General features: G+C 40.4%; 1 protein-coding gene across 6 annotated transcripts in view; it reads right to left on the bottom strand.

The window, feature by feature from the left end:
• PHKA1 (phosphorylase kinase regulatory subunit alpha 1) overlaps positions 1–20152 on the bottom strand; it is a 139669-nt gene that overhangs the window by 13970 nt on the left and 105547 nt on the right. For 4 of the 6 annotated variants that reach the window (XM_044911546.1, XM_044911548.1, XM_044911547.1 and 1 more), the window contains exons 17-25: positions 19633–19711; positions 16887–17053; positions 14168–14344; positions 12469–12560; positions 11797–11936; positions 3399–3555; positions 2643–2722; positions 1290–1368; positions 1027–1156 (exon numbers count right to left, since the gene is read on the bottom strand). In XM_044911546.1, coding sequence (XP_044767481.1) covers positions 1027–1156; positions 1290–1368; positions 2643–2722; positions 3399–3555; positions 11797–11936; positions 12469–12560; positions 14168–14344; positions 16887–17053; positions 19633–19711 — 1101 coding nt within the window. The remainder of the gene's footprint in view (positions 1–1026; positions 1157–1289; positions 1369–2642; positions 2723–3398; positions 3556–11796; positions 11937–12468; positions 12561–14167; positions 14345–16886; positions 17054–19632; positions 19712–20152) is intronic. The other 2 variants (XM_044911550.1, XM_044911551.1) reach the window with 1 other exon arrangement.

The raw sequence follows: 20152 nt of genomic DNA, 5'->3' as shown, positions 1-20152 counted from the left end.
AACATAATCATTCACTCTTTTCCTTCAAAGGGTTATTTTAATATAAATTATCTTATGTAATTCAGGTTAGACTCAAGCCAATAAATTTAGCTACTTGTTAATAGCTCAATTAAAAGCCTTTCGGGGAAAGGTAACAGAAATAATGGCTAAAATTGAGTTTTGCAACTCTAATTTCATTTTTGTATGCAATCTCTATCTCTATTTAATTTTACCATTCTTATTGAAATCAAACAAATACCAATGGAAAAAAATAGTCACGCCACGGGGGTCCCTTTCCCTCCCTCACACTTTATACAATTTTGTGCTGCAGCTTCCACAGGCCCCCGCTTTTCTTCTAACTAAACCTGTTACCTTGCCAAATACACCTACAGTTAATTTCAAAGAGAGTTCTGTCAGGTAAATATCAATAGAAATAGGGTGTTCCTTTATTTGATCCTGTTGTTGACTAGACAGAATACTGACAATATGATCAAACTGATGTGGTGACTTAATCTGGGGTCAAGAAGCTGCACTACCAGGGCGCCTGGGTGGCTCAGTGGGTTAAGCGTCTGTCTTTGGCTCAGGTCATGATCCTGGGGTCCTGGGATCCAGCCCCGCATTGGGCTCCCTGCTCAGCGGGAATCTTGCTTCTCCCTCTCCCTCTGCCTGCCGCTCCCCCTGCTTGTGCTCTCTCTCTCTGACAGATAAATAAATAAAATCTTAAAAAAAAAAGAAGCTTCACTGCTTGAGTCAGAATGAAACCCAGTCTGTCCCACTCAAATTCGATGCACACTTAGGCTCACGCTAGGAGTTGGAAGGCATGTAATTTGGAGTGCAGAGCCCCCAAGAGGTGGAATTGTGAAGTTGCAGAACGAATACATAAATCTGTCATAACACCAGTCTCGTGGTTTGTATAAATAGAGGTTGACTGTACGCAGCTTCTGAGCTACTGATAAAATGTTTTCTCTTTCTTTGCCTCCCGATCCCAAACTCAATAGCCCTACATTAAAAGTGAATTCTGCCAAAAATAGTTACTGAAAGGAGTACCTGAGCATCGAAGGGAGTGGGCCAGTTCTGTTGCCATAACTTGTATGATTAGACCAATTCGAAGTCGAAACATTTCAGCAAAGAGACCAGGCTGAGTTCGCATATACATGGCTAGATATACCATTATTTCCTGTGCATGGAATGAATATAGAAACAAATATGGTCCAGGTCTCACAAAGCCTACCTGGTAGGCTTTGGAAACTGTCAGATCAATTGAAAACAAAAATATCAATCACCATTTTAGACGTCATAATTCTGCTCACCTGTGTAAGGATTGAGATGCTCATGTCCCCTTCACTGGCTTCATCTATCAGCTGAGTGAGCACTTCATAGGGCAGAGGTCTGAGGGAGAAGACCGCGAAGAAAGACAAAATTCTGTGACTATTTAAGCTTAAATACACGGAGAATATAAAAAATCTCCTCCCAGCTCCAAGTCACCGCTTCAACGTCCCATCATAGCTGGTAGCATTTGGTTCTTTCAGTCTTTAAAGTTCATTGCCTCCCCAAACCACTTTGGCCTATATCAACTCAGGAGAGCTCTACCCTCTCCTCTCTAAAGCTGGATTGCCCTTCTCCTTCAAACTTTTATTTAAAACTCACCCCATGAGGTCCTTCCAGATCAGTCTTTCATGGTTAATTCTTAACATATGACAAGTAACTATTATGGCCAGAAAGTAATAAACTTAATTTAAGCTGTGCCTTCTGGAAACCATTTTATTACTTTATGATCACACCTTAGTTACACTGATTTTCTAGTTTCATCAGTTTACACACACACACACACACACACACACACACACACACACACAGGGGTATGCTGGCCTCTTCCCATACTTCTGACTCTCCTGTTGATACTAAGCACTCTGGAGGAATGGGGCATGGACAATGCCATCTTCTTTTGGATTGCCACAGTGGTGGCAAAAATTGATCTGATTTGTGATAAGAAGGTTCTGTTTGCTCAGAGTAAGGCACTATGTTGAATTATGTCCTGTCAAAGTTCATATATTGAAATCCTAGCCTAGAGTCCCTCAGAGTGTGACCCCATTTGGAGATGAGGTTTTTACAGAGGTAATTGAGTTAGAGTAAGGTCATTGTGTGCCCTAAACCTTTATGCCTAGTGCTCTTACATAAAAATTTGGGAAATTTGGACACAAAGACACATATAGAGGGAAGAAATGTGAAGAGACATAGGGAGCAAACAGCCACCTAAAAGCCAAAGAGAGAGGCCTGGAAGAAAGTCTAGAGTATAGCGGATTTTTTGTGGGTGCTAATTCTAGTTGCCCGCCCTGTTTTGGACTGCTTTTGGATGTGAGGTTTGGGAAAGAGGGTAAGTAAAAAACAAGCACAAAAACAAAAACCATCACCACCACCACCACCAAAAAAAACCCCGTAAAAAGCAAACTACATTTGCGTACTACTTCTTGTGGATTTACTCTTTCATTTACTCATGCCCTGTCATTATCAACATTCTCATGCCAAGTGTCTCTGACAGAAGCCCACACAGGTAGGCCATTATCATCCAGTGACAGATTAGGGCAAGAGAACTGTGGTCAGTCCACACAGCTCCTGAAAGGCTCAGAGAAGCTTGATCAAACCCAACCAAAAACCATACTCACGCAGAGATGGTCTTCTCTCGAGGTTCTGGAGGGAGTCCCACTGTCAAATGTTTCTGGTGGGAGAGAAGAGCTGTGCAGGCCTAAGAAGAGATAGCATAACAGCATTATCCTTCCCGTAACACCTCAGCTTTCCATGACAGTTATTCTTCTCAGTCCACAGACCTTTGCTTCCCCTTAATTTATTGACACACCAAACCCTCTTTCTCAGGAAATACCATGTAGATCAGAAGAGAGAGATTTTTAAGAAGAAACAATGAGGTATCTTTATCTCCTAAGAGGTAAGAACTTTTAGCCTACTGCAAATTCATTCTTGAGCTGTAGAATTCTTATCGTTTATAACATCTTATCATTTATAAACTTCAGTATTGTATATTTGACATTCACAAACAAAAAGCTAATTGAATATCAGGAACTTTATGCGGGAAAGACAACATCTCAAATGATTAGATGCTGTGGTTGCCTTAAAAACCAATTATGGAAACCAATTTTTAAAAAGCACCTCCAGGGCGCCTGGGTGGCTCAGTTGGTTAAGCGACTGCCTTCGGCTCAGGTCATGATCCTGGAGTCCCTGGATCGAGTCCCGCGTCGGGCTCCCTGCTCGGCAGGGAGCCTGCTTCTGCCTCTGACCCTCCCCCCTCTCATGTGCTCTCTCTCTCTCTCATTCTCTCTGTCTCAAATAAATAAATAAAATCTTAAAAAAAAATAAAAAGCACCTCCATTTAGCCTTGGTATAAATTCAAGAAGAATTTATAGTACCTCATCAAGTGCTTCCACCTTCTTTCTTAAGATTCCCGAGATGTATCGGATCAGGCCCCAGTGACGAATTTCTCCAACTTTGCCATACAGTTCAGTAAGCAGCTCTCGGACTGTCGTACCCACTTCATCATATAATTCAGTGTCCCAGTCTGGTCCTCTGGAATGTTAAAGAAAGGCCTATGTTAATTATAAGTAAAGCTGCTGGCAACAATTATTTGTTTCAGTGTTATAATGGATGTGACTGTTTTTGATAGGTCTCTCTCATTAGGAAATAAATGTATTTTTATCAAGAATCCTTGTAAATCCATGATTAGTAGTCAGCTCTGAAACCAAAATACCTAGACAAGAACAAGTCTTAGTTTCAGCTGTGCTTTGACAAAATGCATTCTTTTACCCTCTTCACAGGCTTCAACGTAGCTGAAAATAAAGTCAAAGACTTAATTTAACTATTGAAAGTTCAGAAAGGGGCGCCTGGGTGGCTCAGTCGTTAAGTGTCTGCCTTCGGCTCAGGTCATGATCCCAGGGTCCTGGGATCGAGTCCCACATTGGGCTCCCTGCTCGGCAGGAGGCCTGCTTCTCCCTCTCCCACTCCCCCTGCTTGTGTTCCTGCTCTCGCTGTCTCTCTCTCTGTCAAATAAATAAAATCTTAAAAAAAAAATTAAAAAAAAAAAGAAAGTTCAGAAAGTATGCTACACTTAGGAAACTAAGAGAGATAAAAGGAAAGGATGTGTGCTTATTTGTAAAGGATGCATATACATTATTGTTGTAAAGATTACTATAACACAAGTCAACCGTGAAGTATCATAAAATACATGTAAAGTGCTACGAAATTGAGAATTTAATTTATGATGAAGGTAGATTATTTATTAAACAACGTTAAGACAATCAAGTAGCCATCTGAAAAAGAAGCTGGATTCATGCCTTACACTGAACATCAGAATTCCAGATATATCAAAGATTTAAGTGTAAAGGTACTAGAAAAAATATGGGAGAACTACTTTATAACTTTGGGGGCAAGAGGACTGTTTAACTATAACCTATGCACAAGAAGCCATAAAAGAAACAGTGATGCATTTATATACATAAAAACAACAAAATTCATACTGCAGAAAACCACTGTAAGCAAAGTCATAGGACAAATTACAAACAGAAAAATATTTGCAATTCATAGGCCAATTTCCCTAATATATAAAGAACTTCAACAGGGGCGCCTGGGTGGCTCAGTTGGTTAAGTGTCCAACTCTTGATTTCAGCTCAGGTCATGATCTCTGGGTCATGAGATTGAGCCCCGCGTTGGGCTCCACGCTCAGCGGGAGTCTCCTCATTCTCTCTCCCTCTCCCTCTGTCCCTCACCCCGCTCATGCTCTCTTTCTCAAAGGAAGAAAGGAAAGAAAGAAAGAAAGAAAGAAAGAAAGAAAGAAAGAAAGAAAGAAAGAAAGAAAGAAAGAACTGCAACAAATATAGAAAATTAAAAAAAAAGAAACAAAAGACACAAAAGAAAATGTCAAATACCGATGGATTTTTTATTTTTTTAAAAAGATTTTATTTATTTATTTGAAAAAGAGAAAGAGAGAAAGAGAGAGAGAGAGCACGAGCGGGAGGGAATGGCAGAGGGAGAGGGAGAAGCAGGCTCCCCTTTAAGTAGGGAGCCTGACTCGAGGCTGGATCCCAGGACCCTGAGATCATCACCTGAGCTGAAGGCAGATGCTTAACCTACTGAGCCACCCAGGTGCCCCAATACTGATGAATTTTAAATATAGGAAAAGGTGTTTGATCTCATGCATAGTAAGAAAAATTAAAATTAACACTACACCAAGATAACACTTCTTAAAATCTATCATGTTGTCAAAAATTTCCAAATTTGATAACACTGCATTGGTAAAGTTTTGGGAAAATAGGTACTCTTGATATATTGGTGGTGGGAGTGAAAACTGGGACAATCTCTCTGGAGAGCTATTTGGAAAAATATATTAATATTAAAAATCTCTATATTCTTTGATCTAGGAATTTTAATTCTGGCATATCTGTAGGATAGACTCCACACATGAGAAATGATATATACCATGAGGTTATTTGCTATAGCATTGTTTGTGATAGTGAATGATGGGAAACAACCCAAATGTCCCTCAATAGGAGACTGGTTAAACAAATTATGGTATGTTCAAACAATGGAATGCTATGGAACTATTAAGAAAATATGATGTAGATCTAGATTGTGGCAGATTGTATGTTTTAACCTGAATCAAATAATGTTCCATCTAACACGCTCTTCTTTCAGGGTGACTTTTACAGTCCTCCCGTGAAGAAGGTGGGTCTGCGTTCCCTCCCCTTCAACCCAGGCATGCTTGTGACTAAGTTGAAAGTGCGGCTGTATGATTTCTGAAGCTAGGTCATAAACGTTAAGGCATCTTCCACTTGGTCCTTTGATGGGGCACATACTCTTGGAACCTAGACATCAGGCTCTGAGGAAGTAGAGAGACACATGGGGGAGGTCATTTGTAGGTGTTCTGGGTGACAGCCCCACGTGAAGTGCCAGTCAACAACCAGTATGAACCCCTAGATATATGACTGGACAACCTCATGGTGACTTCAGCCCCAGATGCTGTCGGACCACAACTGAAGAGATCCCAGGTGAGAACTGCCTAGCTGAGCTTGGACGAGCTCCAGAACTGTGACAGATAATTTAAATACTTTTTGCTTTTATTATCTTAAGCCACTGAGTTTTTGGGTTATTTGTTAAGCAGTTATAGATGAATGGGATATATATGTAATGCATTTCAAGATAAATAGTTTTAGTGAAAAAAAAGCAAGGTACAGAACAGTGTATATACTATGCTTCCATTTGGTGAAACAGGTGTAAAATTATACACATATATGCTTTATTTACCTACATATGCATAAATTGTTCCTGGATGGATACGCAGAAAACCAATAACACTGATTGCCTGGGAGTTGGGAAACCAGGTATCTGGGGACCAGAGGTGGGAGAAAGACTTTTTATCCTTTCCCTGTATCCTTTTGTACTTTAAAAAGTTTGAGCCATGATAATGTATTATCTATTCAATATATTAAATTATAGTAAATATATACTATATATAATGTATTTAATATACTTAATGTATTAAAAATAAATATGAATTTAATATGTTAAATATATTTTTAAAAACACAAAATAAAAAGTACCATAGGAAGAGTCAATAATGGATTAAAAAAAACAGTGAATGCAAGTTTGAAGAGTAACAGGATATTTAGTTTCAAAGTATATCTCCACAAGATACTTTTCAATTACAAAGTGCAACCCAAAAACTTTAGAGTGGAGGAATGTGGAAAATACTACCTTAACCAAGTGATAAAACCAGCAATGGGACTCATCAACATTATGTGCCCTCTTGATATGACACACTGAGAAGAACTCAGCATGACTTCAGTGGTATTCCTGCCAAAAATGCATAACCTGAATTTATTTATGAGAAAACACCAACTGAACCAAAATTTAGGGACATTCTGTAAAAATAATTCATCTGTATGCTTCACAAATGCCAATAACATGAAAAATAAAGGCTCAAGAACTGTTCCAGATTAAAGGGGACTGGGGACACACGAGAGTTGAATGAAATGTGTAATTTAGATTTTCTTTCGCTGTAAAGACATTACTGGGACAACTGGCAAATATAGTCTGTAGATTAGATAATAGCATTGTTTTTTTTTAAAAAAGATTTTATTTATTTATTTGTCAGAGAGAGAGCACAAGCAGGGGGAGCGGCAGGCAGAGGGATAAGCAGACTCCCCACTGAGCAGGGACCCCCTACGCGGGACTTGATCCCAGGACCCTGGGATCATGACCTGAGCCAAAGGCAGATGCTTAACTGACTGAGCCACCCAGGCGTCCTGATAATAGTATTGTTCTAACATTAATTTTCTTTTTTTTTTAAAAAAAGATTTTATTTATTTAGAGAGTGTGCATGAGTGGGGGGAGGGGCAGAGGGAGAGAGAGAGAGAATCTCAAGACTCTGTGCTGAGCAGGGAGCCCAACGTGGGGCTCCATCTCAGAACCCTGAGATCATGATCTGAGCTGAAATCAAGAGTTGGACACTCAAACAAATGCACCACCCAGGTGCCCCTAATTTTCAGATTTTCGCAAATGTACTGTGCTTATGTAAGAGAATTCCTAGTCTTTAGGAAATACACAATACACACTCAAATACTTAGGGGTAGAAGGGGATCAGGTCTGCCACTTACTCTCAAATGATTCAGAAAAACATATGTATGTGATGATGATGATGATGACAGAGAGAATGAGAGAGAGAGAGAGAGAGAGGGAAATTAAACCTGAGGAATCTGGATGAAGGATATCCACAAAATTTTTTTGTACTACTCTTACAACTTTTCTCTAAGTTTGAAATGGTCAAAATAAAAATAGATAAATGAATAATATTAAAGGACATGCTTTGAGATTTCACAGTCAGGGATGAACCTTTTCATTCCTAGAGATTAGAGAAAGCTTTTTGGAGATGACAGATGAACTAGGCCTTGATGGACAGCTAGAATTCCAACAAGGAGAGATGGGGTGTGGTAAAGGAGAGTAGTCCAGGCAGAGGGAAGAACATGGGCCAAGGTGTGAAAGTCGTTATGTATAGGCTGTGTACAGTGGGCTATTTTGGTGAAAGTATTCACACTGTGACGGGGGAGCAATAGTAGATAAAGGTTGAAAGTCAGATCACAGAGGATGTATTTGGCCACTGATTCCCAATGGTGGTGGTGATGTTGCAGGGAGAGGCAGGGGATGAGGACGAGTTGAAGATGATGACACAATTTCAAGTCCGGGTGACTAAAAGAATGACGATACTATGAACATGGTCAGGAAGTAGTAGGTTTCTGATAAAGACAGTGAACTGGAGTTTAGATATGCTGAGTAAGAAGACATATATAAATTCCAAGTAGAATTAAAGACATAAAAATTTCTTTTTTTAAAAAGATTTTATTTATTTGAGAGAGAGAGAGAGAGGGAGAGAGAGAGATAGAGAGCACAGTGGGGGGGAGGGGCAGAGGGAGAGGGAGAAGCAGACTCCCTGCTGAGCTGGGAGCCCTATGCAATGCAGGGCTTGATCCCAGGACCTGAGCCCAAGGCAGACGCTTAACTGACTGAGCCACCCAGGCTCCCCGACATAAAAATTTCTTTAAAAATTATTAAAGGTATTTAAAATATTTTTTAAATTCTGGGAGGGGATGCATGACAAGAAACCCAAGAGCCAAAAAGGAAAAGACTGACAGATTTGATGGTATAAAAACTAAACTTCTGCATAGAGAAAGGCATATAAATAGTTAGCAAATTAGTTGGGCGAAATATCTGCAACAAGTATAATAAACAAAATAGTAATATCTAATATCAATAAGAAAAATAAAAATAACTCAATATAGAACAAACAAAGGTTATAAACAGACAATTTGCAGAAGGAATGCTAATCAACAGAGATACGAAACCCCACCTCCCAACTTCTTCTCTTAAATCCACGAGGGATATTGGGCAGAATTCCAAGTGTATTAAAACCCATGCAGCACATCATATACACTCTGCCCAAGTGGTTTGACATTACCTGGAGTACTAGTTTTAGGGAGACTGCAGGTTCAATCAGATGTTATGGTGAAGTTAGTAATACAGGATTAGATAAAGAAAATCCATGCTAGGAACAGAAGAGTTGGCAGTCAACCCTGGATCATCTGAATTGGTGGGAAAGTATGAGCTTCTCATGTACAACTCCCTTTGTTTGCTCGTATCAGCTACCTGACTGAATCTTCAGTTTTCATTCAAACTACACTCATTCTGTCCTTACCCCTTATCTCGTTTTACCTTCTCTATCTCTTCATTATTTTGTATTTAGCCTTGTGCCTGGCACATAATAAGCACTCAACAGGTATTTGTTGAATAGAGTGCCTTACCCTAAGGGAAGAACGAAAGAAACAGAGGTGTCATGTCATGTCATTTTTTGGGCAGTAGCACATAACAAGGCTTATTGGGTGGCACTTAGGGTTGTATGAGAAGGGAAGTCCCTCAGAGCAGAAGACTGTCCAGAGGCTTATCTAGGGCACCAGCTCTACCATCCAGAAGGGGTGGAGCGCAAGGGAACTCCCAGGGGAGAGGGGAACAGGAAGTTACATGCCTAGGTGATGTCTCCCAGTAGCACTGTGGGGATTCTCTCGGTTAGAGAGCAATGAATGGCAGCAGTGGTTTGGGGTATTCGGGGCCCCATTTTAGTTGCTTCTTACTGGCAGATGTGGAGTAGGTTTCAAGGAGTATGCGAAGGAGGCAGGCCCCAAATGGCTAAAAATATGTTTGGGCTACTTTTGATACAATGGAATGGTGTAAAAAATTGATTCTGGGGCTGGTGGGCTTTTCAGCTGTCTTTGTCACTTACTCGTTAACCAGCACGATCTGATGGAAGCAGCATGGGCTCTGGAGTCAGACAGACCCGGGGGACTTCATTACCGCCTAGAGGGCATGGAAGTCCCAGATCCCTACTTGGTCTTCTTTGACCCCACCGTGGCAGTAGGGGAAGGTGGAGCAGTGCCTCCTTTGTTACAGTAGGGCCAGAGTGGACGTCTGGGCTTTGCACTCAGTCCTTGTGGACAGGGGCAGGGCTGCAGATTTTTCTATGGTAGGAGTGGTTATTGTCTAAAAGTTGTTGGTCTTGCTAGTCTGCCCTTTCCTGGTCCTTTGTCTAGAAGGAACAGGTTTTTCTGAGGGCTCCTGTCGTCTGTGCCCATCGGCATTTTCAGGGTGCTGGCTTCTCCAGCATCTGATACAGGATATATGAGGCAACAAAGAAAACCCAGGTACATCACCACCTTGTCAGTCCTCAGGTCCTGAGGTCCTTAACCAGTCTGCCTTCTTCTTTCCACCTTTTAACACCTTGTTATGTTTGTTTTATAAATAATGTCCTCTTGTACTTAGCAGGAGGAACAGAGAAAGAGATGCATTTATCTCTCTTGTCTGGAATCAGAAGTCCCATTGTGGTTATGTTTTAAGAGCTTCACTGACTTTTAGAAATAATACTGAAATATTCAGGAATGAAATGATAAAACGTCTGGTCTCTTTTTCAAAATACTCTGGGAGAGAGCGAGAATATAGATGTGACAAGATTAACCATGTGTTTATAATTGCTCAGGCTGGGTGATGGGTCCCCGAGGGTTCATTATGCTAGTCTCTCTATTTTTGTATAAATTTACATTCTATCCTAGAAAGTAAAAAAGAAAAGTTACTCTCCCTCCTCTGTGGAGGCTGGGCTTGAGGAGAACAGGGTGGAAATAGGAAGACTTGTTAGAAAGCCATAGCAATAGTCCTGGTGAGAGACAAAGATGTGAGTGAAGGCAGCCATGCTAGTGATGCAGAAGGTAAACATTTAGAGGTAAAACTGAATAGCCTTGGTGCTTAACTGGTAATGGGGTAAAGCTTGCTGATTAGGCAGGTATTGGTTTCAACCACAAGGATGTAGAATTTCAGAATGCGACTCCACTTTTAATGTTTGACTACCGACTGCTTCCAAGTCCTACCGCTCCTCTTTCTCTTCCGGCCTACACCTGGGCATGGTGTCAGGGAAATCCGAGTGTTCCCTCCTTTGGTGCTGGTGAGAACCTTTACCTCAGCCTCACCTCCTAATCATAATAAAACCCCAATGCAGACTCCTTTCCCTGCTCACTTATGCTTTTTTTTTGACCAGCTTGGGAATCTGTTCCACTCTCCCCAGAAGTCTCATTATGTGAGTAATAAACATTTTACACTCTTTTGGTACATGGGTGGCATCATCAGTCTCAACATCCAAACCAAATTTAGGGGAGGGAAGCCCATCCTGCCTCTTCAGGTTGACGACTACATGAATAAATGAGGAAGTTCAGGTTATATTTGGGGGGAAGTGAGGGATAGGAGAGAGTTTAATTTGGGTATACTGAGTTTGAGGTATAAATACCTAGCAGGGTTCCAGACACATAGCAAATACTCAGAAATGCTAGTTTATTGTTTCCTGTAAGCCTCCACGTTCATACTTCTTTTGAGTTAAGAATTTATTTATCTGTGGATTTTTACCAAGTAACAGAGGCTTGAAATAACCATAAATAACCATAATAATGATAATAATAGTTAGCAGTTATTGGTCACCTACTATGTACCAGGCATTGTATTAGAGACTTTGCAGATACTATATCTTGTTTAATCTCTACAAGTTCTGTGAGTATAGGTATAATCCAAATTTTATAAATGATAACAACTGAGGCTTGAGGCTACACAGTGGGTAGGTTGCAAAATTCAAATCCAGGTCAATGAGACTCCAAAGCTGTGCTGTATTTACTATGTTTTACTTCCTCTCTGCGTGAACATGAAAGGAGACTGAGAATATTTATCACTTACTTCATAGTATACAGCATGTAAAGGATGTCAGCTTGCTCCTGTAAGCTGGAGGTCTCCTTCAACTGTAAAACCAGTGCTTTGAAGTCCACCTCCCCAGACTGGTCTCTAGGAAGATGTATTTCTACACGAACAGAGGGAACCTTTAGTTTGAGAAAGGACAATAAATAAATAAATAAATAAGTCCACAAGTGCTCAACTTAAATAATGCCCTAGAGTGTTGATCTTTTCACCTCTAAACCTTTTCTATAACAATTCCCTAAATTTTGATGAGAAGTAAAACAAAACAATGAAACCTTCAAAATGAATGATGTAGCAATTTAGTTTTCTTAGAGCCTGGCTAGAAAAGTTTGCTGGAGGGGAAGGGGGTGGGGGGAATGGGGTAACTGGGTGATGGACATTGGGGAGGGTATGTGTTGTAATGAGCACTGGTTATTATATAAGACTGATGAATCACAGACCTGTACCCCTGAAACAAATAATACATGTGAATTAATTGAATTTAAATTAAAAAAAAAGAAAAAAGTGAACTAAAAAGGAGTATATCTTCACCAGGGCAGCCTTTTGCCTACCACCAGTTACTAGCAGAAACTATAATGGCTAGTTCTGTTATTTGCCATACAGATGGCAGTTTTGTGAATAGCTGACAGAAAAAAACCTCATGTGCAAGTTTACCTGGTCCTCTCGTGGGCAATGAGGCGAGTCAAGTAAGTTGAATGAAGGTCGGGAAGCCTGAAATATCTTTGTAGGAAGATATATGTGAATATCTGCAAGAGGTTGACATTTATGGGAAAGGTTAGATAACTTAGGAGACTAAAAAAAAAAGTTCACATTTATACGCAACTGATAATTTATTGAACACTACACCTGAAACTAATGATGTACCATCAGTTGGCTAATTGAATTTAAATAAAAAAAATTCATAGTTGCCCTCAAAATGGAGTTGCATAGGAGTTGTTCTCTATAGAACAAGAGTAAGAAATTTATTGTTTCTTGCTAATATCACAGAAAAGAAATATGAGTATCAGATAATTTAAAGATTGTTCCATCAAACATACTTTCAATGGAATGCCTAGAACTGTAGCATTAAATGGCCATTTAAGATACTAAAGCCTATGGATGTAATCAACATCACAATGGTGCTATTCCTGATACTTTGATAGAATACCACATATAACAGAAAGAACCCACTTCTGTTTTCTATTTTCTGGACTGCCCTGGGGAAATATCTGGCTGTCAGCAGTTGTGTTTCCTTGAGAATAGATAAATGGATGACTCCATGTAGGGAATCAAAAATGTAGTGGCTGACCTACTTTGAGATATTCCTAATGTTTTTATTTGTAGTCCAAATACTTACCATAACCTTAAAGGAGAGACTGTCTGGTCCCTTTCAGCATTTTATAGATACAGAAAGAAAGATACAGAGTTCAAAAAACTGTTCAGGCAAGTAAGTAGCAGAGCCGGGAATTAAGTTCAAGTTTCCTGAATCACAATGTAGAAGTGTAATTTAATAAAGTTGATTTTTTCACATAAGCCCTTTGTCAAGGAGGCATCCTCAAAGGGTACGCTGAGCTCTTCCCTGTTCTAAATGTTAAATGATTCATGTTTAGTATCTGTGGTTAGTAATGGTCAATTAAGTTTTAGACAGCAAGAACATGCATCTCAATCATTCTCATCGTCTGTAAAATGTTACCATTTAGGTCCTGTCAGTGTGGTCAAGGAGCCCTTCTGTCCCTTCATATGCAGCTACCATAGAGGCACTGAATACTCTTAGGAGCCGTGGCTATTCCTAGCAGTGTGTAGTAGAAGACATCCTCCAGTGCAAATACCCACCGAAGGGGGGTAGTGGTCACGGGGAGGACAACGGCAGGGTTGTTGCAGTACTACTGTAGTTGAGAAATGCAGCTCTACAAGCTGCCCGGAGCAACTGACTGTAAATGGCACAGCTGGCCTAAGGGAACCAGAGGCGGCTTGCTCAAGGGAGAGTATCTCCCTCTTCGTTGCAAGGTTATCTTTTAATAGTTGGCAGTGCTTTCTCTTTAAATAAAAGTGCTTCCAAAGGAGTAACTTTCCCAAAGGAAACACCTTTTTCCATCATTTTAACCCCGATGTTCAAATGCTCCATGTCTCTTGTTCTGCTGCTTCTCACGAGGCAATGGTTAAACCGGGCTACGTGGCACTATCAGCGGCAAACCTATACACAATTCATTAACTTTACAAATATTTGAGTGCCTAATATGTTCCTTCTGTCTGAGTTGCTGGGGATACAGCAGTGAAAAACAGTTCCTGCTTGCACTGTAATAAACGTCCCGCCCCCATCCTGGGCTTCACGTCAATCCTGTGCCTGACTCCAGTGAGTCATGGCATTACTCACTCGGTACATGCAGCTCCTTGGCCTTGGTCACCAAGGACATTAAATCGCAGGTTGTTTGCACAGCAGCTTGGAACTGATCTAGCCCTCCCTTCTGTGAGGTAGGGGCTAGTTTAGGATGGGGAGCAGTGTGTGCCAAAAGGTGATCTAAATAACGAGCAACTTCATCACCACAGCGAGCTGCAAGGTTAGTGGGGGTAGGGGGAAGAGAAAAAAAATGAACATTTTAGTTACTTCACAATCTGCCCCACCAGAGAATGATCAGCTCCTGTGCCCATAACACAGCACCGGAAGTAGGCTGTTTTAGGTCCTTGGCGGGGGGGGGGGGGGGGGGGGGGGGGGGGGGCGGGGATTGTGATCACTGTACAATCTTGTAGCTTTACCATTTAGAAACTATGGCCATTTACCAGGACCCACCTGTTCTTCAACTTTGCTGACACACTATTAGGGTCCTTGAAAGCAGTATGAGCTTATTATAGGACAGGTGGAACAAGGACTTCATAATCTACGGATGTGCATGTGATGGGGGTGGTGGTGGCGGCAGTGGTGGTCAAGGAGTGGAATAGGGCCCTCGGAGTCTCACTGGTAGGAGGAGACTTTTGTGAGCAAAGGCAAAAATCTTCAACTAAACACCGAAGCTCACTAAAAACAGACAAATCCCATAAATGGCAGCTATAGTTGCTAATGGAAAGAACAATCTCCACGTGGCCTTGGTGTCAAAAGGATTACTGGCCACACACTGGTCCTTTTCATCACCGTATTCATTTATTCACCAAATATTTATTGCCCATTATGTACTAGGGGGTGTACTAGGTGCCAAGGTTTCAGTGGTGAAGAACACAGACATGGTCCCTATCCTCTTGGACTCTCCTTCCCCCATACACCTCCTATAACATTATCTCTGACTATGGATAATGGAAACAAAAGACATACACATACCTCATGGATCCTAACATTTCAGACTGTACATGAACATTTGCAACATTTATAGTTGGAAAGCACAGTGTTTGGATCAATATTAAAGTCTGTGAGGTCAGTTATGTATCATCTTTTTTGATCATCTTCAGTGATCTCTCCAGATGTTTTTCTGTGTTCTGATGTGATTTTTAAAAAAATTTTATTTACTTATTTGAGAGTGAGAGAGCATGAGAGGGGGGCGGGCCAGAGGGAGAAGAAGACTCCTCGCTGAGCAGGGAGCCCGATGCAGGGTTTGATCCTGGGACTCCAGGATCATGACCTGAGCCAAAGGCAGACACTTAACCAACTGAGCCGCCCAGGCGCTCCTGTTCTGATGTGATTAATGGAAACTAGCAAAGCTGTAAAAACGGAACTCATTCTGTGACATCCTAATGACAATTATTATAACCTTGAATACAATATAGATACTTGAGTGGAGGATTATGAAGAATAGGGAGAGACGTGTTCTTGGCATGGCAGGGCTGGCAAGCAATAAACATGGCCATTGTGAGACCACTGATGAGTAAAACCAGAGAGGAGAAAGTGACTTAGAATGCATGATATCAAATATAGTAATATATATCATGAAAAAGATAACATTTTAGAAAGTAAGAGAATGAGTGCTACAGATGAAAGTCACAACTACCCATAGCATAGCAAACAACCTCAATATATGATTATTCTGGTCTGCTTTTCAAAATATTTGTTTATGCCAAGATGGATCTCATGACTTTGGTAATTATTAATAGCAGGAAATAACTTTGTATTTATAGTATCTTTCCAGTGAAGAAATTCACTATTTTAGATCTTACAAAAACAAATGCAGAGTGAATTAAATGGCACTTAGGTGAGTAAATGCTGAGCCCAAACAAGAAAATCATCCTCTGACTGATAATGTGTTGGTCTATTGTATATGAGATAATGCTTGCTACCTCACTAAAGAAAGCCAATTTATTTTTATTCTTTTCTCTAACATACCACTCTTAAGATAAAGACATTGGCTGCCTTAAGATATAGGCTAACAGGCAAATACCCAGACAATGAAAGCAGGCGAACTGTTTTTTAGATAGCTAGAAGAATTCGCTCCTATTGGCCCTTCTCTCTTTGGGATTCAAACAATGTAATTCCTGCCTTGCCTAGGTTAGTGTTTTAACACTTTAGGGTGTTTCTCAGACATTTTTAATATATGCCCCCATGATGCTTTCTCACTATATCATCCTTGTATTCCTAGTAGCCAATTAGATTTGTTGTGCTTTATTTGTCTAGCTTGCAATATGAAAGCAAAAGGCACACTGAAGAGGCTTTTTCAAATTATGCAGACCTCCCCAGAGATTCTAATGGGCCCTGGTAACATTATATATAAAAAGCATTCCAATTGAGTTTCTTATTTTTATACTTTTAAATGTCAAAAAGCAGTACTGTACATGTACAGTTCTCCTACTACATATTTGATTAAATAGCTCTCACTCACCATTGCTTCCTCTCATTTTGAAATCACCAGCCATTTCATATATATATACAGGACAGAAATCTTCCCTAACCTTAGTAAGAGAGAGTCAAACTCCATAATCCACAATCACCACAGGGATATTAGACCAGAAACCAAAGGTAAGTAGAAGGATGAAAGGTGAAGCCAAACAAAAGAGAAGTCTAGGTGTATTAAATAGGGGTGAGACTGCTGGCGGTGAGAAATATTAAGGAGGATGCTTAACACTACTTTGTATTCTTGCCCAGCAAGGCCATTGCCTTTATGAAGCTCCCTTACCATTACGGGTTGAATCAGAGCCGTTCATCCAGTCACCAGATTCCAGCTCATTGTAGTTATCATCATAATCTTCACTGTACAGCTTACCCTCAGGTCGAGGATCCATGAAGCTCAAATGTGTGCAGCAAGACGTTGTCAAAAACTCCGACAATTTACCTGTTTGAATCCTGACAGTTACAGGGCAAATAGAAAACAGAAAATCAGAGGAAATCCTTTTAAAACAACACATTTCAGGGGGGCGCCTGGGTGGGTCAGTCGTTAAGCGTCTGCCTTCGGCTCGGGTAGTGATCCCAGGGTCCTGGGATCGAGCCCCACATCGGGCTCCCTGCTCAGTGGGAAGCCTGCTTCTCCTTCTCCCACTCCCCCTGCTTGTGTTCCCTCTCTCGCTGTGTCTCTCTCTGTCAAATAAATAAAGAAAATCTTTTAAAAAAACCCCACATTTCAGTAAGAAAAAGGATACGTAGAATGTTTGTGGTTGGGGGACTTCTAATGCTTTTATATGTTAGTATAAATTTTGTAAATATGAAATTTTATAGCACTTCTAGGCATGGTGTAGTGTAGGCTGGGGTGTTGTGTTAACAAAGACTAAAATTATGGGTTCACAATCTACCAGCAGATCAGTTTTGTTCTCTTTCACCGCCATATACTATGCTGCTAACTATGTCAAACATCCAGCCAAAATCTCCACTGGCTGCAGAGAAGCTGGGACAGAATGAAGAGAAATCATCACAAATCCATCACATCATTAGAAAAAAATACTCAAAGATCATTTTGGAATTGAAAGATGATATTTGAAAATTTTATGAATTATAGAGGATTGTAGGCCATATCCTCTCCTATGTATAAAGCCAATTGCAAAACCCAAAGGGAAAGTCAGTAGTACTGATTTTCTCAAGAACCACAGCCTGGCACCTGGCAGAGAACATTATTGCTGTGGCTGCCACCAACATCCTGTACGTTTTCCAGGACACAATCAACTAAGGAAGCTAGCGCAAGGACTAAGCCTGGTCGCTTTCTCAGAGGAAGGACATTGTCCTCCTTTCCATGAAGGGGAGTAATGCGCTTCCCACTTCCCTTTGCAGACTGGAGGGACTGTCCTTCTGCCTTCAGTGAGGTGAGCTGTGGGTCGCTGCTCAAGCAAAAAACCCACTCAAAGCAGAATTGGTGGGCAGGCTCAATAAAGGCCATTACTCAAAATAGATGTACAAAAAAGAAAAAGAAGTCAGCTTGATGGGGCTCCCAAAGGCCAGACCTTGGATAATTTGAACACTGAAAAAAACAATGACAGGAATGGAGCATAGCATATTGAATAAAATCAGAATCCATGAATCTATGCTACACTAAAACTACAAAATAAAAGGGGATAACGGAAAGCTCTCTCTCTCTTTTTTTTTAAAGATTTTATTTATTTATTTGAGAGAGAGAGAGCACATGAGAGGGGGGAGGGTCAGAGGGAGAAGCAGACTCCCTGCCGAGCAGGGAGCCCGATGCGGGACTCGATCCCGGGACTCCAGGATCATGACCTGAGCCGAAGGCAGTCGCTTAACCAACTGAGCCACCCAGGCGCCCTCTCTCTCTTTTTTTTTAACACAAGGATTCTAACTAATAAATATGCACAGGATGATAGAAACACAGAATCATCACTATAAAACCCCATTAGTAATAACTGATTCACCAATGGAAGGTAAGACTAGTTAAAGATTATCATAGAAAGGATATGGAGAAACCTACCAGATACCACTTTAACCAAACTGAAAGACATTCTGCATTATAACTGACCTTCTTTCTTCAAAACTGTGCTGAAAACTGTCATGAAAGGTTCACAAAAGGCTGGGGAATTGTTCTAGATTAAAAGACATCAAGGAGATATAATAACTAAATGCCAATGTGTAATCTTTGATTGGGTCTTAGAATGGGAAAAAAAAGTATGGGAAAAAAACATTATTAGGACAATTGGGTAATTGTGAATATGGACTCCAGATTAGGTAATAATAGTACTGTATCAATATTGAATTTTGTGAGTGTGATGATTGTATTGTAGCTATGAGAATACCCTTGTCCTCATAAGACAAACTGAAGTATTTAGAGTTGAATTGTCATGATGTCTCTGGCTAAATCTCATACTTCAGCAATTAAAGAGTGTGTGTGTGTACATTTGCACATATGTATGTGTGAGAGAGGGAGGAGAGTAGAGAAGAAGGGAAGGGAGGGAGGAGTGAGAGGAGAGGAAGGAAGAGGAGCGAGAGAGAATGTACAAGTGAAACAGATGTTACCAACAGGTGAATCCTAAGGAAGGGTATATGGTGTTCAATACCATTTTTGCACACTTCTGTAAGCTTGGAATTTTTCAAATAAAAACTTAGGGAAAAGAGAAAAGAAAAGCAGCCAGAATTGAACAGTTCAGTAGCTTTTTTGCTTTTGAAAGAATAAGTTTTCTGGTCCACTGAATTGATGAGGTCTAGGCAAAGAACAGGGTGGGGAAACATTCCAAGCCTTCTCTATAACATTAAATTCCTTCATTCGAACTATCAAAAATGAGTTCCTCTAAATAGAATGGGACTATACTGTGCAACGGATGAATTGTTGAACACTGCATCTGAAACTAATGATGTACTATGTATTGGCTAATTGAATTTAAATAAATAAATAAAAAAGACACAGAGAAAGGCATTACAAGTCTACCATTACTATACCCAGTTTCCAAATTTCATTTCTTTTCACTAAAAAGTGTGTAGAGGTCACTTACCTTGCTCCACCAAAGTAGCCATCCTGCATTTTTCGGAGTGCTGCTAGGATACTTGAATTCAAGCTGGTTCCGTCTTCATCTTGAAATGAAGAGAATTTTAAAACAATTTTTTGTGGTTTTAACTTTGAAATAAGGGGAATATTTCAATTATTTCAAACCAACATTTCTGGTGGTAATGGTACAGATGAGACGCTATTCATTGTCCACCCTGTATTTCAACAATTGGTCTGAGAGCCAACACCACCATAGAATGGGCAACTGGTAAGGGCGATTACCAATAGACAGAGTTCCTCAAAGATAGTATCTTTTCATAAGCACTTAGCACAGTGCCTGATGGCGGAATACTTAATGGTTACTGAAAGCTGACAATAACAACAACAACCATTTGTTTAATGTTAGGTGCCAAGCACTGTGCTAAACATTTTATATATTATCTCACGTAAGGAGCCTTGGGGTGTGTGTGTGTGTGTGTGTGTGTGTGTGTGTGTGTGTGTGTGTGTGTGTGTGTGTGTGTGTGTGT

This window comes from Neomonachus schauinslandi, chromosome X (assembly GCF_002201575.2).
Source record: "Neomonachus schauinslandi chromosome X, ASM220157v2, whole genome shotgun sequence".
Lineage (NCBI taxonomy): Eukaryota > Metazoa > Chordata > Mammalia > Carnivora > Phocidae > Neomonachus > Neomonachus schauinslandi.
Note: the sequence above shows the minus strand (reverse complement) of the source record. Positions and strands in the feature narration are given on the sequence as shown.